At 40.4% G+C, this 27,961-nt stretch overlaps 1 protein-coding gene across 6 annotated transcripts in view; it reads right to left on the bottom strand.

The window, feature by feature from the left end:
* rapgef4a (Rap guanine nucleotide exchange factor 4a) overlaps positions 1-27,961 on the bottom strand; it is a 112,770-nt gene that overhangs the window by 46,368 nt on the left and 38,441 nt on the right. For all 6 annotated transcript variants that reach the window (XR_009655381.1, XM_060930013.1, XM_060930014.1 and 3 more), the window contains 7 exons: positions 22,924-22,996; positions 17,527-17,588; positions 11,885-11,991; positions 11,623-11,744; positions 5,178-5,361; positions 387-471; positions 4-64 (listed from right to left, as the gene is read on the bottom strand). Coding sequence is in view for 5 of the 6 variants with exons in the window: in XM_060930013.1 (XP_060785996.1) it covers positions 4-64; positions 387-471; positions 5,178-5,361; positions 11,623-11,744; positions 11,885-11,991; positions 17,527-17,588; positions 22,924-22,996 (694 nt within the window). In the remaining variant the exon portion in view is untranslated. The remainder of the gene's footprint in view (positions 1-3; positions 65-386; positions 472-5,177; positions 5,362-11,622; positions 11,745-11,884; positions 11,992-17,526; positions 17,589-22,923; positions 22,997-27,961) is intronic.

The raw sequence follows: 27,961 nt of genomic DNA, 5'->3' as shown, positions 1-27,961 counted from the left end.
TACATACTGTTCCTGCTTTCGCATGGGACTCAAAAATGAGGACACCTGCTAACTCCCTTTTAACCTGAAAATACAAAAAAAACACACACACACATTAAAAAAAAAAACCTTGGCTCCATATTCTTATGGTAACCTACTACACCTTTCATAATCTATATCTCATTATCTATGTAATATTTTCATAAGCAATTAATATGCTTCTTACTTGAATTTTTAATAAACATTTGCACAATTTTATACTATTCTTCAGTGCAATGCGGTCTGAGGAATCAGTCTTTTAATGGTTATACCGCACTGCTGTGTGACCTGACTGCCCATTGCTGGACCACTCATAGGGAGACCAGAGGTACATTAATGTAATTTACTACTGCAGCATGCGCACTTACGGTCGTAGAAAGGTGAGATAAGGCTTTTATGTGTAGCAGTTCCTCATAAATAATCTCTAAATCATCTAGTGTCCTCTGGCCAGGCCTGCAAAGAGTGAAAAATATGTATATCACTTTTGTAACCAGAATTAGCATAGAAGCTATCATAAGAGGGAGTTTTAAGGCATCAAAAATAGGCTGATAGATTATTCAGTTACAAAGAAATACAACTTCAAATCAGGAAAAAGTTGGGACGGTATGTTGAGACTGAAATTAAAACTGAAAACAATGATTTGTAAATAATCTTTGACCTGTAGACTCAAAACACTCAGAGCAATACAACAGCACATTATTTGATGTTTTGCCTCATGAATTTTGTTTTTTGTTGTTGTTGTTGTTTTTTTTAAATTAATTCTGATTCTTGCAACACATTTCCAAAAAAAATTGGGACGGTAAAGCATTTGCCATTTTGTAATGATGACATTCCTTCTCACAGCACTTGATGCTTAGGGACTGAAAGTGATGAAGTGTCTCATCTCATCTCATTATCTCTAGCCGCTTTATCCTGTTCTACAGGGTCGCAGGCAAGCTGGAGCCTATCCCAGCTGACTATGGGCGAAAGGCAGGGTACACCCTGGACAAGTCGCCAGGTCATCACAGGGCTGACACATAGACACAGACAACCATTCACACTCACATTCACACCTACGGTCAATTTAGAGTCACCAGTTAACCTAACCTGCATGTCTTTGGACTGTGGGGGAAACCGGAGCACCCGGAGGAAACCCACGCCACACCACCGTGCCGCCCTGATGAAGTGTTTCAGGTGTTAATTTTGTCCCATTCTTCCTGCAAACAGGTCTTAAAGTGCATATCACGGGTAAATTCAGGAGCAAGATCAATGTAATTCTCCTATTTTATATTAAACTTTGGTCAGATATCTGTCACATTTTGCGCAATTTTTTACCTTGCGCAATACCAGAAAAATTCAGTTGAAATCAAGCCATTTGAGGCGAATTGGTCCGCCTCTGAAAAAACTTGGCATTTGGATTTCCCGGCAAACATTGATTTGCGTGACATCATGTGCGGGATGCCTCCTTCTGAATCCTACGTCAGCGCTGGCTTGTTTATGAGAAAACGACCTGGTGGTTTTCTGCAAATTTCTTAAACGTTATCGCGTAATTATTAAAATGGTTAACAGATGTATCGTAGGAGGGTGTAGCAACACCAATCTTGATGGGATTAGTACTCATCGTTTCCCAAAAGACCGGACAATGAGAGAGAAATGGGAGCGCTTCGTGCAAGGCACCCGGAAGCCGAGGACCAAAGCAGAACCGAGAAAAAGACCAAGAAAACTGGCGATTCACAAGTCAACTGTTGCCAGGGTAAGAAATAAGAGAGACTATACTCTAAATTAGGTGTTCCTGTGTTTGTCTGGTACACGGATAATGTTATTTATTGGCACACACAAAAGTAAACAACACGAAAGCGCTGGGCGATAATACACTTACTTCACATGTATCAAGGGATATGCGTGTTAGGGCTTGAGATCTTGGGACCTGTCAAACACATTAAATGTATATACTGTACAACCCTGCTTAGCCGATGCCATGTGTGTAGCTTATGAAATCTTTCTCCTACAGTAGCCAGTACTCTTCTAAATGAAGAAATATATAAATACATAACAGTAATTAGAAAATATATGATTTATGTAACAATAGATAGATGAGCATTGATACATGAATCCATGGGTTTAGAAGCTCAGGCGACAATTCCATATTTCAATGCAAAATCGCTAGCTGCTAAACTTGGTCTACACAGGCTGTGCACTGAATCCATGCAAGCTCTCGCAGCCTGCTGGCGGATCCGCACGTGACGTCATGAATCTGGCTCCAGATTCCCTTGGGATTTTTCCAGATGCGTTTTGTTATTTTATTTTTTTCTGTTGTAGACAGATGGCCTTGTGCAAAATTACCCTTCTGGATGAGTGTGTAAAGAGACATACTTTCATATAAAAAAAACACGAAATTGGTCCAGAATATGCACTTTAAGGTGTGCAACAGTACAGGGCTGTCATCACCACACATTCTCTACTGGAGACAGAGGGGACAGACACCCTCTCCTTCCACAGCCATGCCTTTGTAATGTGTGTAGAATGTGGTTTTGCATTGTTTTGTCGAAATCTCCCTGGAAAAGATGTATTTTTGAAGGCAGCATGCATTGCTCCAAAATCTCAATTTACTTTTCTGCATTAATGCTGCCATCACAGAAGTGTAAGTTACCTTTACCGAGTACTGATACAACCCCATACCATGACATATCCTGGCAGGGCTCGGAATTTATATATTTTTTCACCAGCCAGCCGGACTAGTTACCTTCCAGAGTAACTAGCCAAACAGAAAATCAACTAGCCAAAATTTGTTCATGTATGAATTTTACTTCTGTCAAAAATAACACAAAAGAGAGTAGTTACCATTGTTCATGACTAATGTCCATTTATTTCAAGACCTGAGTATTTTGATACTTTTTTTTTCACACTTTACAAATTGGCATTTGCTGTTCCACGTCCTCCTCACGATATCCAAAAAAATGCCGGATGACTGACCCCTTACTAGTTCTTTTAGGAACCAATTCGTCCGCTTCCATTTTTAATTTGTCGCTGAAATTGACAGAGCTTACACAGTAGCCTATCCAACACCAGCGATTGCACGAACTGAGTCAGCGCTGTAAACCGAAACTAGAAAATCTTCCTGCAAGTTCCTTTCAGCACCTAGATGTCGCCCGGGATTGGTTGGCAAGTGCATGAAGTTATTAGGTTTTTTTACCCTTAGGCAGCCTCTCACGTTACTGCCTGAGGGACAGGGAGAAAACCACCGGAAAAGGTTTTAAACAAATGCAACAAACATGAAACAAACGCAAGTCGACAGATGACCATAAAATACTCGATAGTTACGATATAATAATTATATGTATCTCACACAGAATTTTCGGAGATATATCGCACAGCCCTAGTCTGAATCTTCGCTTCATATATATTTTTTATTTTCAACTAGCCAGCCGGGCTGGCTAGTGACAGGAATTACCCGCCAAATGACAAATTAAGTCGCCACGGGCGACCGGACCACCGCGAATTTTGAGCCCTGCCTGGCTTTTGGACTTGTTGCTGGTAACAGTCTGGATGGTCCTTTTCATCTTTGATCCAGAGCACACAGCATCCATTTCTTCTTCAAAAAAAAAAACATGGAATGCTGATTCGTCTGACCACAATACACATTTCCACTGTGTGATGGTCCATCCCAGATGCCTCAGAGCTCAGAGGAGTCAACAACGCTTCTGGACACAGTTACCATAAGGCTTCCTTTTTGCACAGTAAAGTTTTACCTGGCGGGGCGGCACAGTGGTGTAGTGGTTAGCGCTGTCGCCTCACAGCAAGAAGGTCCAGGTTCGAGCCCCGTGGCCGGCGAGGGCCTTTCTGTGCGGAGTCTGCATGTTCTCCCCGTGCCCGCGTGGGTTTCCTCCGGGTGCTCTGGTTTCCCCCACAGTCCAAAGACATGCAGGTTAGGTTAACTGGTGACTCTAAATTGACCGTAGGTGTGAATGTGAGTGTGAATGGTTGTCTGTGTCTATGTGACAGCCCTGTGATGACCTGGCGACTTGTCCAGGGTGTACCCCGCTTTTTGCCCGTAGTCAGTTGGGATAGGCTCCAGCTTGCCTGCGACCCTGTAGAACAGGATGAAGCGGCTAGAGATAATGAGATGAGATGAGTTTTACCTGGCATTTATGGATGTAACTCTGTATTTTAGTGCTTAACAAAGGTTTGCCAAAGTAATCCTGAGCTCATGTGGTTATATCAGTGATAGATGAATGATGGTTCTTGATGCAGTGCCGTCTGAGGGATCGGAGATCACAGGTGTTCAGCTTAGGCTTGCGCCCTTGCCCTTTACATGCCCAAATTCCTTCAGATTCCTTTCCTGGATACTGATTTTGTCCCAAATCATGATTACAATCACCTGTTTCATATCACAGCATTGTTCACCTCATTACTAACCATAAATTGCCCCTGTCCCAACTTTTTTTGGAATGTGCTGCAGGCCTGAAACGTAGGAATGGCTGTGTATTAATAAATGAAATTAAGTTAATCAGACAGAACATGAAATATCTTGGGTTCATACTATCCACAATGAAATACATCCATCCATCATCTTTAGCCACTTATCCTGTTCTACAGGGTCACGAGCAAGCTGGAGTCTATCCCAGCTGACTATGGGCGAGAGGCGGGGTACACCCTGGACAAGTCGCCAGGTCATCACAGGGCCGACACATAGAGACAAACAACCATTCACACTCACATCTATGGTCAATTAGCCTAACCTGCATGTCTTTGGACTTTGAACCCAGAACCTTCTTGTTGTGAGGCGACAGTGCTAACCACTACACCGCCGTGCCGCCCCAATGAAATACAATTCAAAGTAAATTTAGAAATCACTGCTGTCTTTTTTTTAATTTGCATTTTCCATACTGTCCCAACTTTTGGGGTTTGAAACAATGAACAATAAACTTTTGGCACCACCACAAGCGTTTTTCCCCTTAATCTTAAAATATCATTTCCTGTAGTGAGTTACTGTATGTTACTCAACCTGTGTCTGATCAGCACTATTTAAAAAAATATCTTGGCAGAAAGCTTGCCAAGACAAGAGTGTGTATTAATCAGTTAAATTTCACAGCACTTCTATTCATAGCTGTGCCCTTGGGAGGAAATATAATGACAGTACAGCTCTTGAGGTCACTCCTATTTCTGTGGCAGGCACATACTGTTTTCGAAGGATCATTCGCATGTGGGCATCAGGACCCATCTGAGATAGGAAGAGGAGGGTGTCCTGCAGTTCCTCCTCACTCTCTTTCTTTTCTTCTTCACTGGGGAGTGGTGCATCATCCTGCTCATCATCCAGGAAGCGATAGAACAGGTACTTATCCTGGAAATTCAGCTCCTGATCAACTGCAGCACAACAAAAACAAGCATTATTCAATGGAGAGGGAATTAATACACAGACACAAACACACATTCACCTGGCAGCACCATAGCATATGCTGTACCGATTGTATGTGTTCCATTGATTTGCACAGAAAGGAAATAAAGGTTCAATTAGGATTCTTCTCATGCAGCAAGCAAGCCAGTGCTATCTCTGGACTGGAGCACGTGCCAACCAAGTGCGTGCCCACAAAGAGAGACAAAGCCTTTATACTATGCCTGCCTCATTCAGCAAGTGGAATATCAGCTCACTTACAATCGTACAACTCTTTCACACACAGACAAATGTGTGATTCGACTGTAATTACCTGTGATAGTGTATAACAAAAAGTAAGGCGTATCATTCCAAAATTCCATAATTATTAGCACGCTTCATGAAAATATGCAAAATTATTATACATACAGGACACTTTTTCGTTGGAATAAAAACGTATTCTATTCCCTTCTAGCGGGTTTCATTCATTTGGTTTGATAGCATGCAAAAGTGTTATCATATCGCTTATCCTATGTGTATTACTTCACTCTATCCAATGGAGAATGAGTGTTGAATATGGTTTACAATATTGCATGGTTGTCAAGACAACATATTGTCACATGTCAGAGACGTAAATCTGCACTAGCAAGTGACTGTGACAACTTGTCAACACACATGGCTTTTGCTTCATGAAATAAGGAAGATTTTGAGAGAACTTTGACAGAGAAAGACAAGTTGGACACCAGAAAGGAATGTGCATGTATAATAATAATAATATTAATAATAATAATAATAATAATAATATTGACTGGCTTTTTTTCATGGTATATCAGATATATTCCATTCAGCTAGTATGATACTATAACCTGGCGACTTGTCCAGGGTGTACCCCGCCTCTCGCCCATAGTCAGCTGGAATAGGCTCCAGCTTGCCTGCAACCCTGTAAAACAGGATAAGTGGCTACAGATAATGGATGGATGGATAATATGATACTGAACCATACCTGCCAACCTTGGAAAAAAATTTTGAGTAGCAACTTATCGCGGCGGGTGGCACGGTGGTGTAGTGGTTAGCGCTGTCACCTCACAGCAAGAAGGTCCGGGTTCGAGCCCCGTGGCCGGCGAGGGCCTTTCTTTGTGAAGTTTGCATGTTCTCCCCGTGTCCGCGTGGGTTTCCTCCGGGTGCTCTGGTTTCCCCCACAGTCCAAAGACATGCAGGTTAGGTTAACTGGTGACTCTAAATTGACCGTAGGTGTGAATGTGAGTGTGAATGGTTGTCTGTGTCTATGTGTCAGCCCTGTGATGACCTGGCGACTTGTCCAGGGTGTACCCCGCCTTTCGCCCGTAGTCAGCTGGGATAGGCTCCAGCTTGCCTGCGACCCTGTAGAACAGGATAAAGCGGCTGCAGATAATGAGATGGAGATGAGAACTTATCGCGGCGGTCTAGCGCAGCACGGCGTGAGGTCAGGCACATTTGCTGATCAGTATTGATTGTAATGAGTGAGCATGTGAACAATGTATTACTAAGCACAGAGTTCCCACTCACTACCATATCTAGTTATTCAACATACAAGTAGGCTATGAAGAAAACAAGAACTCTTAATGAAAAGGCATGAATTTATTTCCAATGCTTTCACCAAGACATTTGGCACAAGGCAACTGTACCCGAAAAATATGTCCTTTATACAGACCTTAAACTTAAAGATAACGGATAAACGTACTGCCTTTGGCATATTGTGTCTTAAATACATTGGGAATTATAAACAACAAAGAATCCCAAATAGCATGCTATGTCCCTTTTGACATTTAGCATTATATTGTATAGATAACAGAAAAACCAAAGGGCTATAGCCTATGTCTTTTAAAACAGACGCCGGCAGTCTGCAAAACACACACACACACACACACACACACTCTAAATCCTTTTTTCATAAATTTAGTTTTGACCGTAAAAGAGATTCTGTTGCTCCTCGCTACACTTTGAACTAGGCTACACTAAACATCGAACTAGGCTACACTAAACATCGAACTAGGCTACACTAAACATCGAAAGTGAATATTCCAGAGTACCTATATAAATATATATTTTTCAATATTAATATTTAGTAAATGCAAACTGATAACCACACTTACAGAAAAATTTACTGAAAATAAATTATAGGCTACTCTGGCCTATCCAATAACATAGCCTTTATAATATTCATATTCACTGACCTGGCCTAATTTGGAAAAAATAATGGCCCATGTATATAAATGCAAGCATTTCTATGTTAGCAATATTATTACTTGTATTTCCTTGATGGCTAATGTCAAAATCATAATTGCACACTGTGCAAAACGCATGATTAGGCAGTTTAGAGGGGCGGAGGCATGGCCATTGATCTTGATACTTCGTTAGGAACTTCTGAGGGGCATGGACTCGCTTCTTTTTAGATTTGCTTCCCTCTCTCTCTCTCTGTCAGTATCCTCATCTGACGTCACGTGTATTATTAACTGCAAGGCACGCACATACACAAACACACATCATCATCCACCACACGCACTTACGGTACGTGAAAACACTTGGTGCACTGCTCATTGAATCTCACATGCACGAGTAGCCTAGTTCAGAAGATTTTAACGCGTCTATCAGTTGACTGGATGGAAACGTCAGTAGGCTACTACAGTATATTTTCACTTTAGGCTATGCAATATTTTTTTGGATTGAGAAGCCTGGGGGCGGCACGGTGGTGTAGTGGTTAGCGCTGTCGCCTCACAGCAAGAAGGTCCTGGGTTCGAGCCCCGGGGCCGGCGAGGGCCTTTCTGTGCGGAGTTTGCATGTTCTCCCCGTGTCCGCGTGGGTTTCCTCCGGGTGCTCCGGTTTCCCCCACAGTCCAAAGACATGCAGGTTAGGTTAACTGGTGACTCTAAATTGACCGTAGGTGTGAATGTGAGTGTGAATGGTTGTCTGTATCTATGTGTCAGCCCTGTGATGACCTGGCGACTTGTCCAGGGTGTACCCCGCCTTTCGCCCGTAGTCGGCTGGGATAGGCTCCAGCTTGCCTGTGACCCTGTAGAAGGATAAAGCGGCTAGAGATAATGAGATGAGATGAGATGAGAAGCCTGGGTCAAATATCAAAACAAGCTGGAACAAATATTTCCTTCAGATAAGGCGGAACACTGTGCTTTGAACTATGACGTTAGGACGGTTGTCCTTGCTTTATTCACAATACCCTTACCCTGCCCATTTACCTTCGAAACGGTGTTTAGCACCGCCCTCCCTTGTAAAACCAGTCACAGTATGAAGATCGACCGAGAGGGATGAAAATCAATTTCATTACTTTCGTTTTGATGGCTCCTCGGCTCTCCGCTTAGCCTCATAGCCTAGGCCTAGTTGAAGAGTTTAAAACCAGCGCTGTGACTGGTCGAAGTCTTTTTTTCTCTACAGGTTGCTGGTCAATGCGGTTACACCCATAGACGAGTTGCCTAGTGCGCGAATGCAGACAGTTGAACCGGAATATTAAAGATCTTTGAACTCAAAGCCATCAATGGCTTTTTGCGTATTTTGAAGTGTTAAATCGTAGCAGCGTAGTTTGATGTCTAAATGCGTATCTGCTACGCAAAATGCGTAAAGGTTGGCAGGTCTGCACTCTAGACCAATTCCCACTCACCAGCCAGCTCTCTCCTATCATACGACAGCTACCAGCCAGGGAGGGTGAAGTCTAACACATGCTAGCTCTGAGACACACGAAGTTAACCAAGCATCTTTACAAACTCATGCATCATCACAGTATAATGTACCACACTCAGAGGAAAGCTCTATCCACCCTCTTCCACATACATGAGCTCTCAGACACCCAGGATTGGTTAGTGTCACTGTGACTAGTTTGTGACAAGTAGCTATTGTTAATGACAAGGGAGAAAGTCTGTCACCTCTCCCACCCACACAGCATGGCCAACTTTGCTATCCCAGCCACAGATGGCTGTGGCATCATTGGCATTCAAACTCACGATCGCTTCAGATCCACTATAGCAGCATTTTTTGGATATTAAATGTTTGGTTTTGAAGGTTCGGTTTTGAAATTACTGGTACCCCTACAATTTGGTGAAGTTCTCCCAGAGACAATAACAACACTGAGCCTCCTCCTGTAAAAGCTTATGTGTGCACTCTTTTGAGCTGAACATTTCAAGCTTCTTTATAGCCTTAGGTTCATTTGGAGGTCATTATCTTGCTAAGCATATACAATGTGCAATGAAGCCTTAAAAGAGATACGCAGAACCTTTATTTTTAACTAAATTCCTGAGTGGATAGTATCTCAATCCTTGACTCATGTATGCTGTATAAATGAGAATTTAAAAAATATATTTTTGAGAGTTAAAATCGACCGCAAAGTTGGCATTCGAGCTGCCCCGCTGAGCCAGCCAGCCCTGAGTGCGTGACGTCACAGCGGGAACCGGTTTTAAGGCCGAGGCCTTTGACAGCTATAGACCAAAGTCATATAAATAAAAATTTATGTTGAAAGTAAGAAATACCGTTACCGACTTGCTCAACTAAGACTGATTTGACTTCACTGATTGTGGGTTGACTCTCATTAAAACAGGATAGGTGTTATAACTTGTGCAACATACATGTACATGCATGCATTTTCACTGATAAAATTTAAAAGGCTAATTAAATAATCAGATGAACTGAGACAATCACATTCTGAAGCAAATTAAATAATCTCATACCGGTAACTTAAATACACAATACAAGTTACATGTATTAATCTAAATGCAGGTAAACAACGTGTTGTTTTTGTTGTTTTGTATCCAAATGAGAGTCGGAGCTTACCCGTCTGTGTTCTCACTTCTTAAAGGCCGATCCTGTGACCGATTGTTTTGAAACAATCTGACTTTCAGTTGTTTGTTCAGTTCTCCGTCCATTCGCTTCTTCCACGTAAGGGCGAGATGGCAGCAATATCCAGCAGAGAAATCAGACGGCTGCTCCACTCACTCTCCATTTTGTCCATACTGAGTACTCCACCATTACTGCTTGGCTCAGGCAATTACTAAAACCCGGGACGGGACATCACCGGTTTTACCAACAACCACGGGAAAGTCACTGCCTGAGCGATAATATGTCACGTCCTGTTCTGTCCCGGGTTTTACCAACAACCCTCAGCTCACACTCCGGGAGAACTGATGCAACTGAACTTACTTTCCTTTATTTAAAAAATAAATAAATAAACACTTTCCTTTTCTTGTAGTTTTCCTTTCCTTTAATTGTTGGTACTGCACCCTCTTTCAATACGGGCTTATAGCCAACGCTCCTCAACGCTCCTCAATATCAGAGGTCTAATACGAGTCTTCAGTAAAATGTGCAGAGCAGAGGACAGACCACTTCATAGGCACCCAATGTGCCCGTGAACTTCTCGCAAAACACGTCCAAATCTTTGCAGTTTGAACATTCTTGGACCATAAATGCAACGTAAATCCACCTTCTGTCGTGATGCTACACCGGCCAGCAACACATCTACGTGGCATGGTGATAAATGAGCTCAAAATGGAGGATTGGAGTTGCAGTCAGCTCTGTGTTTTAGTATAGCGGAAATAGCGATGAGACCGATAGACTTCCTGCTGTGACGTCATTCACTCAGACCTCTACCTATATGGATAACTTTAATCATAAAAATTATTATATTAGATTTATTGTTAACGCTTAAAACTACTCCTATGCCATTCTTGAGGTCTCAAGGCATTTATAAACAAACGTGAGGCCAAGGTTCTGCGTATATGCTTTAACCTCCTGGCAGAGTTAACTATATAATTACCTAAATAAAATATCCTGATCAACCTTCAGAAGTTTCACTGGACCACCAGCTGCAAAACAGCCCCAAGGCATCAGAGATTCATAACCATATTTTACAATGGGGATCAGATGCTTTTCCTTGTATGAATTCCCCATTTTTCACCAAAACTGTCAGTGATATTTATGGCTAAAAAGTTACATTTAGTCTCATGTGACCACACACAGATGATTCTCGACTTTGGGGGGTTGTATTTTTGACTACTGGCAGAAATAGATTTGGTCAAAAGCAACAATAAAGTTTCTGGATACTGAGAGTTGGGGAAAAAAGGATGGCATTATTGCACATTATTCACTTCACAGTGCACAACACTGTCATGCCACCTTTGCAGAAAATGTGGCTAATTGAAGGGAACGTCAAATAGAGAATACTTATATAAATATTAATATTTGTGTGTATTGCACAAGTCTATGACGCTGTAACTGACCGTGGTTGAGTACTCCCTCCTCCAGCAACACCTGCCACATCCCAACAGCTTGAACCCGTGTGTGCACGCAGGAACTCTGCTGCATCTGCCAGTCAACCAGCTCTGTGCCTACACAACACCGCCTACACACACACACACACACACACACACACACACACACAAAGCACCTTTCATAGACTGAGCTGTAACAAAATGCCTCTGTGAATGTGTCAAACAGCATTAGTCTATTAGACAAGAACGCCGCTGCTCCTCAGATGCTCACTTGTAAGTCTTTAGGTGGTACTTCCTGTCTCGGATCATGTGAGGTGCTTGGGTGAGGATGGCACTCCTTAGCACTTTACCTGCCCGCATGATCTTCTCCGATGGAACCTATAAATTCAGAGATATCTGTATCACCACAAGGAAGTGAATTGTTCTGCACTGTGATTGGCTTACACAGCTGTCAGTCTGATGATGGGATGGACTTGTACCTGTATCATGGTTTTGGGGTGAAGTTGGGCAAAGTTTTTAATAAATGATTTCTGGAAAACAAAATGTAGAGAGATACTAGAAGGCACTGATGAAACATGATGGAGTGAACAGGAAAAAATGAAAATACAGAAAGAGAGTGAGAAAGGGGAAATATTTAACTCCATGTTGCTGATTCCATCTGACCAATCTTTGTTTATAACTCTTTTTAAATTGTCCCCTTTTTCTGTTGAATGACAGAAAGACAGACTCATAACCCTTAGTTATAACCCTCAGACCACAGTGAGATTTTAGTAATAAATAGTCTATATAAAGTATTATTATACATACAGGACACTTTTTCCATGGAATAAAAACATGTATTCTATTTCCTTCTAGCGGGTTTCATTCATTTGGCTTGACAGCATGCAATATTGCGAGCATATCGCTTATCCTCCATGTATTACACCATTCTACCCAATGGTGAATGAGCATGCAATATTGTTACAATATTGCACATTGTCAAGACAACATGACGTCACACGTCGGAGTTCATGCAAATATTCAATGACAAAACTTTTCTGCTGCGCATGCGCACAATCATTTCTGTGTTCACCGGGAAAGAGTAATGACGAGGCTAATCCAGTGCTACTGCTAGGATTAGCTATGCTATAATTAAGCACTAAATAAATAAACTGAAAACTGAAACTAAAGACATGCTGAACACCCGAAAGGCTACCAAAACTTCATTATATATTCTTCACACATATTTACAAGAAAAAACATACCAACGGATATCAAAACACTGGAAAAGAGACACGTCGGAGACGTAAAACTTCCATGCTAGCGAGTGACTGTGACAATTTGTAAACAAACATGGCTGCCAGGTTTTTTTCATTAAATGTGGAAGATTTTGAGATAATTTTGGCTGCCATGTAGCGCCGTTGTGTGTAGTTATCGATGTTGATTTTAAAAGTAACGAAATAAATTACATCGGAAAATGAATACTTAAGTCTGAGTGAAAAATACTGTGGCGAGTGTGCGTGGAAGAAGAGTCTAGAGACAGAAATCTTAGTTTTTCAGTCAGCCTGTGATACTGGCTCTTAATAGCAGGAGCTTGACCAGTTTATTAGCATTCGCTAACACTACTAATGAACGCTACACCAGCTAGAAGGTGACTGCACTACCACGCTGAGAGCACTGAGTCGTGGTTAAACTAGTGTTGGCCTTCAAGTATACTGATATGCTGATATGAAGAGAGTGTGTATGTATAATAATAATAATATTGGCTGGCTTTTTTTCATGGTCTATCAGATATATTCCATTCAGCTGGCATGATATTGAACTTGTCTTCGACTCATTCAGTATCATGCTAGCTGAATGGAATATATCTGATAGACCACGAAAAAAAACAGCCATTATTATTTAAAGATCTACAATCTGAAAATGCAGTCATCAAAAAATATCAGCAGCTGCAACTAAAGAACACCAATTCACAAAGAGCTTATTTTAGCACATCAACACACTTCTCAGAGTTCATTTTCTGTTTTCCAAGTGCAGCTCAGTTCTGCTCTTTAAAATGAGAAAAGTAATAATTTTAATGGCAGCGTGCCTTCATGTATATAAACTATAGCCTTACTCAAAGGAACAGATGAAAAGGTACTCTGATTCCAATTGTTAATTGTATTAGTGCATTATAATGTGTCAAAAAGTCAAAGCCCCTCTCACACCAGAATCTGGTCTTCCCAGGCAGTCTCCTGTCCCAGTACTAACCAACTCTTTAAGGCGTATGGGTGCGGCACCAATCTCCGTTTCAGTAGCCCTCTGCCTCTAGAGCTAGGTTTACGGGGGGGGGGGGGGGGGGGGGGGGGGTTAGTCCTCTGGTAACCGCCAGAGTTTGACTTCCCCACTTGCATCTGTAGTGCAGCGTGCCTTGCCAAACAATAGTAGGTACCATTTTTATGATAGTCGTTGGTATGACCTGACCACGAGTAGAACTCACAATCTTCCAATCAAGAGGCAGACACGCTAACCACTAGGCCAACTTGCAGTTGTTACAATGTGTACTGATTTTAATTATGTTTTGTTGGGATGTTATTCAGCAGTTACAGTGATTGTGTGGGTTAAAGCCTTTAGAAACGGTATTCAAAAACTAATCTATTTCTGAGCTCAATCAAGCAGTGCAATGTTTTGTGGGTTTAATAAACAACTAATAATAACCAGGTGTTTTATACCAAAATGTAATCAAGCAGTGAATGAATTTCCATGTTCCTAAATTACACCTTTAGAAAAATGGTGTAACAGAAAACATTCTTTCTAATAGGGAAACATTCTGTTGTCAGGGTCTATATAAAACCCTTTAAGGGTTCCCCCAGAGGGACTGAACAACCTTTAAGGGTTATAGATTTGACCTTTTTGTCAGTGTTTGTGTACAATGATTTGCAAAAACAAAAAGGACTAGTAAAACCATAGTGTTTGTACCACCCCGATTCCAAAAAAGTTGGGACAAAGTACAAATTGTAAATAAAAGTGGAATGCAATAATTTACAAATCTCAAAAACTGATATTGTATTCACAATAGAACATAGACAACATATCAAATGTCGAAAGTGAGACATTTTGAAATTTCATGCCAAATATTGGCTCATTTGAAATTTCATGACAGCAACACATTTCAAAAAAGTTGGGACAGGGGCAATAAGAGGCTGGAAAAGTTAAAGGTACAAAAAAGGAACAGCTGGAGGACCAAATTGCAACTCATTAGGTCAATTGGCAATAGGTCATTAACATGAGTGGATATAAAAAGAGCATCTTGGAGTGGCAGCGGCTCTCAGAAGTAAAGATGGGAAGAGGATCACCAATCCCCCTAATTCTGCGCCGACAAATCGTGGAGCAACATCAGAAAGGAGTTCGACAGTGTAAAATTGCAAAGAGTTTGAACATATCATCATCTACAGTGCATAATATCATCAAAAGATTCAGAGAATCTGGAAGAATCTCTGTGCGTGAGGGTCAAGGCCGGAAAACCATACTGGGTGCCCGTGATCTTCGGGACCTTAGACAGCACTGCATCACATGCAGACATGCTTCTGTATTGGAAATCACAAAATGGGCTCAGGAATATTTCCAGAGAACATTATCTGTGAACACAATTCACCGTGCCATCCGCCGTTGCCAGCTAAAACTCTATAGTTCAAAGAAGATGCCGTATCTAAACATGATCCAGAAGCGCAGACATCTTCTCTGCGCCAAGGCTCATTTAAAATGGACTGTGGCAAAGTGGAAAACTGTTCTGTGGTCAGACGAATCAAAATTTGAAGTTCTTTATGGAAATCAGGGACGCTGTGTCATTCGGACTAAAGAGGAGAAGGACAACCCAAGTTGTTATCAGCGCTCAGTTCAGAAGCCTGCATCTCTGATGGTATGGGGTTGCATTAGTGTGTGTGGCATGGGCAGCTTACACATCTGGAAAGACACCATCAATGCTGAAAGGTATATCCAGGTTCTAGAGCAACATATGATCCCATCCAGATGACGTCTCTTTCAGGGAAGACCTTGCATTTTCCAACATGACAATGCCAAACCACATACTGCATCAATTACAGCATCATGGCTGCGTAGAAGAAGGGTCCAGGTACTGAACTGGCCAGCCTGCAGTCCAGATCTTTCACCCATAGAAAACATTTGGCGCATCATAAAACGGAAGATACAACAAAAAAGACCTAAGACAGTTGAGCAACTAGAATCCTACATTAGACAAGAATGGGTTAACATTCCTATCCCTAAACTTGAGCAACTTGTCTCCTCAGTCCCCAGACGTTTACAGACTGTTGTAAAGAGAAAAGGGGATGTCTCACAGTGGTAAACATGGCCTTGTCCCAACTTTTTTGAGATGTGTTGTTGGGCCACACCAATTCGATTAGCTGGTTCTCGGAATCGCCGCTTGAAGAAAATGCAAAATGAAAAAAAAAAATCGAAATCAAACTCCCGCCAACAGAAAAGGTCACGTGATGTGAGATCACGTGACGTCGAAAACCAATCAAATCGCCCCTTTCACTTTCGTTAAAGACTTCTGAAGTAGTCTACTCCTGGTCAAATCTTTTTTTCTGTGCATTGTAGATGTTCAATTGACTGTAATTCAATCATTTATTTAGCCTATCTGTTTACTGGTTTGCCTGTATTGTTTGGTCTATTTCCACTGCTAATGTTACCATCAGAGCATTTTTTTAATTTTTATTTCACCCGCTCGCTTCATATTTTTCCTGAAAAAATCCGAGAACCAACTAATTAAATTGGTGTGGCCTTGTCATGAAATTTAAAATCACCTAATTTTTCTCTTTAAATGATACATTTTCTCAGTTTAAACATTTGATATGTCATCTGTGTTCTATTCTGAATAAAATATGTACAGAATTTTGAAACTTCCACATCATTGCATTCCGTTTTTATTTACAATTTGTACTTTGGCCCAACTTTTTTGGAATCAGGGTTGTAAATTTATCAATTTGTTCTGCTAAAAAGAGTGCCATTGTGGTGCATTTGTTAGCACTGTTGCTTCACAACAAGCAGGTTCTGGGTTTGAACCTACTCTAAATTGCCCATAGGTGTGAATGTGAATGGCTGTTAGTCTCTGTGTTAGCCCTGATATAGATTGGCGACCTGCCCAGGATGTACCCAACCTCTTGTCCAATATCAGTAGAGATAGGCTGCAGCTTCCCGCATGATGGTGAAGCAGTATGGAAAAGAGAACCAAACTAGAACCTTGCGTCTTAGATACTCTGCACAATTAAATAAGCTATAATTGGTCCAAATGAGTTCACATTTTACAGTGAATTTTAATATTTTAAATCTTCGGAGAGATATTCTTAAAAGGTTTCTGCCGTAACCTGAATTTTGAGGATCTGAGGAACTGTACCACTTGGATCTTATAAGGTAAAGAAGACATTAACAAGCGTTTAAATGACTGAAAACCTTACACTGGCTCACTACATGAGCTTTACTGTTAAAATACACAACATATTTCCCATTCATGAAAAGGTTGCATTTCCCCTGTAATAGCAGGAGTGGAAGCCCTGCAGTACACATCAGCATGTGCTGAGCTGCAGGAGATGATCCCCTCTTGTGTCTGCCCCCCAGAGCCATATCCTGTTCACATGCCAGCACACTGCATTTTTAACACCCTCCCATTTTCATTTATGCATTATGCCTTACAACCCTTGTATTGTATCATTCAATAAAATGTTATCAATTCAATGCATCAGCATACTGCATCGGCTATAATTAGGCGAATGTTTTAACAAACGTCAAATATCACATATTTTCAGTAGACTGGAAAATGACCCTGCTTCCAGTTGACTAAATATTTAATTGTAATTTATGTTGATTTATTATTTTTTGACTATATTAAATGACAAATTTTAAGCGAAGGAAAATCATGCATGAGAAGTATGTTCATACCTTATTCAGGTGTCTGGTCATTGATCCTAGGGGGTTACCCAGATTCTCTTTGTCAGGCATTCCTACAAACAAGTAAAAATCAACTGAATTTACAAAAGAAAATTCTCTCGAAGTACAACAAACTGAGCACATTTACAGCCACAGAGATCCCTCTCTATCTTTAACAGAAACCGTCTACCATAACAGTTTATCTAGCACACCACTAAGACTATAGCAAAAATGCAAAGGACAGCTCGTAAATGCATCATGATAGAGAGACAGTTGCTGGGAATTCATCGTGAGTGTGTGTGAGGATGTGTGTAATCTGTAAAGGCACATCCTGAGGGAGGTCTTGATCTTTACTTCAGGTTACAAAAGTAAGCACTGCTCCTTCAGGACAAACAGTCCATTTAGAGCATCCGGCCATCTAATGCTCTTATCTTTCACAAAGCACACCCTTTCTCAGCTGACACAAAGCTCTTTTTATAGACCTTGAAAAACATTGCTAAAAATATTCTAAAACAATATCTGTGGGAGAGATAATAACACTTCCAACTTTTATTCTGATCATCTTTGCAATTGAAGCAAAATGCATTCCTAGCCAGAGGATTTTTTTTTCTTTGCTTAAAGGTTTCTCTTTGATATCTTAAGAGATTCACTAGTAATTATTATTTGCGTTTCATTAAGGCGTTAACTTTATCACAGACATTTCTCTGAATATTTCTTCAAAGAAACCGAATGAGAAACCGGTGAAGGCCATGGCCTAATGGTTAGAGAAGCAGCTTTGGGACCAAACGGTCACTGGTTCAATTCCCTGGACCAGCACGAATGGCTAAACTGCCCTTGAACAAGGCACCTAACCCCCAACTGCACCACGGGCGATTGCTCTAAGACAACGAGGGAGGCTCAGCCTCCTCTAAAAATGCCCTTATAACTTTAATGTGTGCGTGAGTTTTCCCCCCTCGTGACAGCGCGATGCAGCGCAGCCTCAGTGGACTTCAATGGCATTTGGGAGCTCTGCGCTTTCAATCTCAAAATGCAAGACGATTATTGGACAAATACTGCGAAAACGCCCGCCTACGGACTCCCACGGACTCCCAGCCTCAGTGGACTTCAATGGCATTTGGGAGCTCTGCGCTTTTCAATCTCAAAATGCAAGACAGTTATTGGACAAATACTGCGAAAACGCCCGCCCACAGACTCCGAGCCTCACATGGGAGGGACATGGCAAAGCTTTCCGTGAGGAGACTGGTGATTGGTGAAAGCGGCCGGATATTTTCTTTGATTGACAGCTCGTTTCAACTATAGACAGGCAGCGGTGAATCTCAGTTCAGTCCCATGAGGATTCGCAAGTGCTGTGGTGTATTGTAAGAGATCAGCTTACATTTCGATTTCATTCATTACATACGGTTTCTACCAGCTTTTTTAGTTTGTATATATTTTCATTGTAAATAAAGTGTAAATATAGTGTTGTCAAGTTTGCTATCTTAGTTCCAGAAATTGTTTATTTGAGTGACTGAACTTGAACTTGAGGGGGCTAGTCAGCTAGCAAGAAAGCTGCGCACGGATGCCAAGCATTGCTGATTTAATTTTGCCGAAGCCATTTGCCAGTCTTCCTTTCGAGGAAAAAATTAAAATTAAAGAGACCAACGCCTCAAACTGACTTGGTGAAAAAGGTAGGGAATAATACTCGTTCCTTTCAGCTCTCCTGGTATGAGAAAGTGAATTGGCTAACAGCAAGTGACCCACATCAACAACAGTAAATAGGCTACTTTAGTAATATGTCATGGATGGACCAAAAATATAGAATCTATTTAAAATGTTTATGCTGAGTATATTATATTGGAATATATATTTTTCTGGATATGAATTAAACACAGCTACAATTTGGAAAACATTTTTAAACAAAAACACAGCCGGGAACATTTCACACTACAGACCTGGATTAAAAGTGAAGGGTTATCAAAATTGTCAATAAAACATTTCTCAGTCAAAATAAGTAAAATATAGGGAAAGTGTCATTGAATGAAATGTGTGGCACCCAGCTCTACTGCTGAGGTTCCTGACAAAGAGCTGCTTTCAATAATGATCAATTTTTAAACAACATGCCACAATTTTAAAATATAAAATGTTAAAATATACCCCTCCCCCCCCACACCACCATCATGTATATTGGACAGTAGGCTAATGGGCCAAAAGAACCTGTTATTTCACAGTTTGTGACCCTGCCAACAATCAGCCAGATCAGAGGCAAGAGTATGGGCAAAATTGATATTTTTCTTTTAAAATCTGGAAATATCGTAACCGACCAGCCTCCCCTGTTTGAAAGACTACCAGCCGCCACTGAACTGCACCCCAGGCTGCTCTGGATTTGTTGCACGTTGCTCTGGATAAGAGTGTCTACTAAATGCCGTTAATATAATGTTAAGATAGAGACTGATTAAAGTTAAAAAATAAAAGTGAAACATTTGAGTTAAAAAATACAATTCTGAGCAAAAGAAGATTGAAATCTCTCCCGCAAACTCAACTGTAAAATGCTTGTTAAAAATGTATTCTGAGCATACTGTTACACTGAATTAAACCATGTTCACAAAGCAAGTTAATAAATCATTTAATGTGGAGATTAAATTAGTAGATCTGGGTATGTATGTATATACATATTTATCCATGTTACTAGATCTAAAAAATACACAAATAGTTTACTTGGCATTCAGTGTATGTCTCTTCAGGTCTATTTACAAATGCTAGCTTCTAAAATAAATAGCATACTTAGACTGTATATCAGACTAGAATATCAAAAATATACTATGTACTTCTCTTGAAATCCTGTATATTAGACATAATAGCATATTGAATGTAAAATTAACATCACTGCAAATATACCAGAGTATGCTTCTAGTAAATTTGGCTCACCTTTGCAGTACGTTTAAACAACCTCATTACACAATTTGTGTCTTTGTTGACATCCCTACTGAAACTTGCAGAGATATGTGAGATTGCTAAGGTTTTGGCTCAGGATCAAAAATAAATAAATAAAACACTGAAAGGACAGAAGTTTCCTTTTCTTTCTATTTGATATAACTGAAATACAGTAATAATAATAATAATAATAATAATAATAATAATAATAATAATAATAAGTCACATTAGGTTTTTTTTCCTTTATGTACCTATCTGTGTAGTATATTATGACATTAAGCATTTTTTTCCAACATACACAACATTTTAGGCTTTCTTAATTAAACTATTTTGGCAAATTACCAAAATTAATGTTATCTTTAAGAGTCAGATATATTGTAGAAACGCAACCATCCTTAATCAATAAAACTATACTTCAAAGTACTAACCCCATTTCCAGAAAAGTTGGGATATTTTTCAAAATGCAATCAAAACAAAAACCTGGGATTTGTTAATTCACAGGAACCTTTATTTAACTGACAAAAGTACAAAGAAAAGATTTAATAGTTTTACTGGCCAACTTAATTTTTTTTTTGCATATATAAACAAAGTTAGAATTTGATGCCTGTAACACACTCAAAAAAAATTTGGGACAGCGGCAAAATAAGACAGAAAAGTTGACAGGGATATTCACATAACCCCATTTTGGAAGATTTCACTATAAGCAGGTTAATTGGTAACTAGTAAGGGTATCATGATTGGGTATAAAAGGAGCATGCACCAAAGGCTCAGTCTTTGCAAGCAAGGATGGGATGTGACTCACCCCTTCATGCCAAAATTCGCGAGAGAATTGTAAAGCCAGTATCTCACTGGGCTGCAACACCTTGCGACAAATTGCGAACGCCATTCGCGAGAGAGTTTCAAAAGTGTCTTGAAACATTCGCGGGGCTTCTCAATTTCCTCGCATGAGTCGCAAAGTGTCGCTCCTTCGTTGCTGAAATTTTGAACATGTTCAAAAAATTTGTGCGACAAAATTTCTCTCAAAATAGCCGCAAATGCGTCACTGGTGTCGCAAAGCCAGAAAAAAAATTTTCTCTAGGCAAGATTTTAGGTCTTTCAAAATCTACAGTACATAATATTGTGTAAAGATTCAGGGAAGTCGAAGACATCTCAGTGTGTAAAGGGCAAGGTCAGGAACCACTGTTAAATGTGCGTCACCTTCGAGCCCTCAGCCGGCACTGCCTGAGAAACCGCCATGCTAATGTGACAAATATAGCCACATGGGCTCGGGAGTACTTCGGAAAACTGTTGTTGCTTAACACAGTCTGCTGCTGCATCCAGAAATGGAACCTGAAGCTGCATTACGCAAGGAGGAAGCCATTCATCAATTCTATGCAGAAACGTCACCAATTTCTCTGGGCCAGAACTTATCTCAGATGGACCGAAATACAGTGGAAATGTGTGCTATGGTCGGATGAGTCCACATTTCAGCTTGTTTTTGGGAAAATTGAACGTTGAGTTTTCAATGCCAAAGGTGAACACAACCATCCAGTTTGTTATCAGAGAAAGGTGAAAAAGCCAGGATATCTGTGATGGTATGGGGGACATCAGTGCTCACGACATGGGTGAGTTGTATGTGTGTGAAGGTACTATTGATGCGGAGGCATGTACTGGGATTTTAGAGAGACATATTCATTAAGGCAACATATCTTCCCAAGAGTCCATGCTTATTTCAGCTGGACAATGCCAGACCTCATTCTGCACGGGCTACAACAGCATGTCTTCGTAGACACAGAGTGCGTGTGCTTGACTGGCCTGCTACCAGTCCAGATCTGTCTCCTATTGAGAATGTATGGTGCATCATGAATGTGAGAATCAGACAACGGCGACCACAGACTGTTCAGCAACTGGAGTCTTGTACGCAATGTAATACAATGGTAATAATGCCTCTGTCCCAACTTTTTTTGAGTGTGTTGCAGGCATCAAATTCTAACTTCATTTATATTTTATTAACCCCGCCGACAGTAGTCGGAGGGGTTATTATTTTCACCTGTGTCAGTCTGTGTGTGTGTGTATCTGTCTGTCTGTCTGTCTGTCTGTCTGTCTGTCTGTCTGTCTGTCTGTCTGTGTGTCTGCAAGATATCTCAAGAACCAATGGATCGATTTGGACCAAATTTTGTACATGTGTTGCCAATCACCCAGGAAGGAAAACATTAAATTTTGGAGGTCAAAGGTCAAAGGTCAAGGTCATGGCAGAACTTCGAAATTTTCGCCCAATGTATTTTAATAGGGAAAAGGCGGGGTTTGCACTCATTAGAGTGTCCCTGTCTAGTTTACAAAATATAATTAAGTTGGTCAGTAAAACTATTGAAAATCTTTTCTTTATACTTTTGTCAGTTAAATAAAGGTTCACGTGAATTAACAAATCCCAGATTTATTTATTTTCTATTGCATTTTGGAAAATATCCCAACTTTTCTGAAAATGAGATTAGTATAATAGCTAAAAGGGAGTATACTCACTGTCAGCACTGGGCCCACTCTCCATGACACCATAGGGAGGGGCCAGGAGACCAGCCATGCACTGACGGTACTTCTGAGAACACAACAACACACAACAAAACACAACAAGAATAAGAAAGGAATGAATGGGTGCACTCATGGTCATGCGGTTACACCTTCATAATAACATCTATCCAAGTGTGGCAGAAACAGATGGCACCTTTTTATAGGTTCAAAACTCCATCATGGGCCTTAGTATAGAGATTAACATGCACTAACACATATTTAGTCTCACAGAGAGAGAGAGAGAGAGAGAGAGAGTTAAGTAAGAGCTGTTCATGGATTAAAAGAAAAGGTGCCAGATTAGACCACTATAAACTGCACCCTACACACTCCCTGCATAAATAACTTGCAATGGGTACCAACCCGAGAGAGGTGTGCTAACACATGCCTTGCTATAAAGCAATTAAAGCCTATCATTCTATTTTTATCTGTTTTGAACAGCATCATAGTAGCCAGATGTTACAGAATTCACTAGTGCATGAGTTCTGTGTCATTTTTAACTGGCTAGCATATATTACTAGGGAGAAATCAGAGCACAGCCAAGCCGTGGTTGCCAGTTACATAAAAAATTAAAAATCTAAGTTCATTCTGCACTTGCAAAGAAACACTACCTTTACTGATTATATTATATGACAACAGATAAGATTAGATTAGTCTATACATCTGCATATACTAGATATATACTGGACTGGGATGCCCTTAAGGAACCCTTTCATCCTGCTTCATCTTCCGAGGCAGCATGTAGGTGTGTGATGTGTTTGGCACTTAGTGCTGGTCAGAGGCTTAGAGGAGTAAGAAGAGATGATGTATCTGTATAATGTAACCTAGTACTGTGGTCCCTGAATGCTTATAATCCCTCTCATCTGCTCTATTTGAGAATCAGACAGAATTACAGAGGATAACAAACTCAAAAGCCCACAAAATCAAAGCTCAGCACGCACCCACACAAACCGACTGCACACAGAAAACAAAAACATATACATCTCAGTCGAGGCTTCATCTTTTTATGTGTGCATATGGAGTAAAGTACTCTCTGTGACAGTATTGAGCCGTTACCATCAAACAATGTCTGATGACAGAAAAGTACAGTTATCGGAGGCTCAAAGTTGGAGTCAGTGACAGCAGAGTGGTGATGTAACGTTTTCTGCTTAGGTAAATGAAACTGGCATTTCTACGCACATTTTCATTTCATTTTTATTCAGAATCACCATTAGCATCACAACATCAAACAAATCATACATATACATATAATACACATACACAGTACATTACAACATACAATACACTACAAAACAAACACACAACAGTTCACATATTTGAATCAAGTGCAATAAAAATTCATAAATCTGTTCATTTCTAATATACATTACCAATGCATGAGCTCATCATCTAGGTTAGGAACGAGACAGAATATGGGCAAGAGATGAGAAAGTACATTACTACGAGATGAACTCATATGGATCTATAAAGCGAAATTAGGTTTGAGAGGTCTAGCGAACTAAACCAAAGAAGACGAGAGCAAAGAGCAATAAAGGGGTCTTAATGTAATTATTTTTCATGAGAATTACTATGCTCAAAGAGCAAACGAAAGCCCGTTTTCCTAGCAGGCTCTGTATGTTTCACTTTCCAAATTATGCTTATTTGCTAGCTTGTACAGACATGGCAAAAATATTCCCAACTTCAAGCTTCAACACCAGCTAGTTTCTCTAATATATTATCCTGACCTATGTATTCAGCAGCATTCATCTGAGGCAGGATTCATTTGCATTTCAGAGGGTATAGTGCACGCTGTCAGGATTGATCATTGTCAGAAGCAGTCTAAAAAAAAAAACAAATCCAGCTGATATAAGTGAAGATTTGTTACATGCAAGCCATTCTACAGTTTAGCATTTATAAGCATGGTGAGTAATGACATACACTGCTGGGTCCATTAGTCAATACAGACACCTGGGATGTTATAGCGGGCTTAATTCTTCTCACAATCCCCCCTCAGAGCAGTGGCTCTAATGAGAGTCAGACTTCGTGTGTGTGTTCAGGGGACGGGAGGTTGGATAGTAATGGGCACAGATCACAATTATACTAAAAGCAAATTGATTTGTTTTACAGCATTACTTAAGGCCAGATTTCATAAAATGTGGAATATGATGATGATGATGATGAATACTAATGGTTATCCAGTATCCCAGGATGTGATTCCATGCTGAGAGTTTCTTCCGAGGCAATTAATTAAAAATGGCACGCTTCTGCCATTCATGCATTGTTGTCTATCTTATCTTACAGTATCTTATCTTATCCTACCATCAGTGTTTGTCTTTAGTTCTGTATCCATCTCATCATCTGATATACTGGTTATGTACCGTAGTTATCTATTTCATTGGAGGAGATTAACTCTTGCAACAGATATTAAGTTTAATAGATCAAGAACCCATTATGCTATTCGTTTCAGCACTCTTCACCCATTATATTTCAAAGTACAGATGAATCTGTATGCTTCGTAAAGCTGTTTGAAGCCTACATATTCTTGTACTGACTCCCACACTATATAGCATACGGTACAGACTGCACAGGAAATTGCTGCTTAAATCTATGACTTAGGAGTTTTAACATATTTCTAAATTGTCAATTATTTCCTATATATTTTCCTTTAATATACTGATTGTTCTAAAATGTTATTGTTAATCCCACATGATCATGTACTTTGTTTATTCTTTAAAAAAATCATAATGGTGGTACAAAGCACCATTTTTTCTCCATCACTTGTGACTGAAGAATGACTATTATAAATATGCTTTCCATGATGGTACACAATGTTAAAATCTTAACCCTCAGCAATGTCAAAGCCAATACAACGTCACATTTATTTGCACAAGCAATATTCTATGGCATTTAAATAGCATCTTTGTATTCAGACCTTGGTCTCAAAATGTAAAAATCAATAATAATGTTCTGAGAATGTTAAACATTCATACACCACATCCATAATCCATAAACACTTATTGCAGCTTCCAGGAGCTTGAGCATGGCTGATGTAGCCAGGTGATTATGAAGTCTCAAAGACACGATTAAATTCACTCCAAATAAAAGGTGCTACGGTATGTCATGTCCACCCCTACTGCACTACTGGATTGCCAGTAATCGCAAACGACAGCGAGCAGAAAACGTGTGGAAAACATCTGTGATTAACCAGTACCTTCAACTTGAAGTTAATATAATAGTGTACTTTATATTATAATCAAGCATGTCAAGCCTACCGTCACTGTGTAACCTGTCTCTCTGATAGAGCTGTAGACTAACTCAAGCAGTAAATCACTTCACTGAGTGAAGTGGAAGAAGAGTGAAGTTCACTCCTCTTGTTAGCTCTGCTTTGCAATAAAAAAAAAACAACACCCTTGGTACAAAGCAAGCCCATTCACTTTTTTATGCTGATCAGAGAATTACAATGGTTTCTCATGTGATAAAAATGTGCGATTCGCGATTAAATATTTTAATCGCTTGACAGCACTTATTATTATTATTATTATTATTATTATTATTAGAGACACTACATGCTGAATTCAGAAACAAGGTAAATAATAACAAACGTGAACGTGAGCTGTAGATATTTATGCTCAAATCCACTCAAAGTAGGGGGCGGGGCACCATAACGCTGTGTCAAGACAAGAACTTTCCTGAGAAATAACGCGAACGTCTGCATCATGCGGGATTTGCGGGCGGGAGCGGGACAAAATATGGCAGGCGTGGGCGGGAGCGGGACTGAAAATCATAATTTTTTTGTGGACGCGGGCGGGAGCAGGACTGAAAATCATAATTCTTTGCGGGCGCGGGCGGGAGCGTGACTGCACAATGCGGGCGCGGGCGGGAGCGGGACTGAAAAATCCGACCCGCGCAGACCTCTACCTTCAAGATTTCATTAGAGGTGTCTACAGCATGTATATTTAACCATATTTAATTTCTGCAGCACCTATACTTACACAATAAAGTAAACTGCTATCTTTTACCTTCCATCAGTTACTATGCTTATTTCATAGTTGCCACCTACACTCACCGGCCACTTTAATAGGAACTTGTTCTTGATTCTAAGATTCCTGTTCTTGGCTGGCAGTAGTAGAACCCAATGTGGTCTTCTGCTGTTGCATGCTGAGATGCTTTTCTGCTCACCACGGTTCCAAAGGGTTGCTATGAGTTGCTATATCCTTCCTGGCAGCTCAAACCAATCTGGCCATTTTCCTCTGACTGCTCTTATCAACAAGACGTTTCCACCCACAGAACTGTCGCTCACTCAGTGTTTTTTCCCCCGCCACTGCACCATTCTGTGTAAATTCTAGAAACTGTTCTGTGTGAAAACCCCACACGTGTGAAATACTCACATCAGTCCATCTGGCACCAACACATGCCACAGTGATCACAATTTTTCCCAATCTAAAGTTTGAAGTGAACATTAACTGAAGCTATTGATTTGTATCTGCATGATTTTATGCATTGTGCTGCTGTCAATTAGAGAACTGCATACCACAGCATGTGTATGGGTGTTCCTAATAAAGTGGCCAGTGAATGTACAATACCAATTAGCCTAACCTGCATGTCTTTGGACTGTGGGGGAAACCAGAGCACCTGGAGGAAACACACACAGACACGGGGAGAACATGCAAACTCAACACAGAAAGGCCCCTGTCGGCCACTGGGCTCGAACCCAGAACCTTCTTGCTGTGAGGCGACCGTGCTAACCACTACACCGCCGTGCTGCCCCACATACTTATCCCTTCTATCTAAAAGATGTTTTAGTCCATAAGAGAGGGCTGTCCTACATAAAGAGTGTCATTTGTCTGTGTGCTTCTACTTGCTACTGCGAACAAATTAATATAATTACCGGAAGTCATTCTTCAATGCCACTTAAATTGGCTCCATTTGCATTGGTCATTACAGTACTATATTGATTCTTCTGCAGAAACAAAAAGACAGGAAAAGCAGAAAAGGCTAATATGGATTGTATCTTATT

The sequence above is a fragment of the Neoarius graeffei genome, chromosome 9, assembly GCF_027579695.1.
Source record: "Neoarius graeffei isolate fNeoGra1 chromosome 9, fNeoGra1.pri, whole genome shotgun sequence".
In the NCBI taxonomy this organism is placed as follows: Eukaryota; Metazoa; Chordata; class Actinopteri; order Siluriformes; family Ariidae; genus Neoarius; species Neoarius graeffei.
The sequence above is the reverse complement of the archived record's forward strand: the minus strand, read 5'-3'. Positions and strand labels throughout refer to the sequence as shown.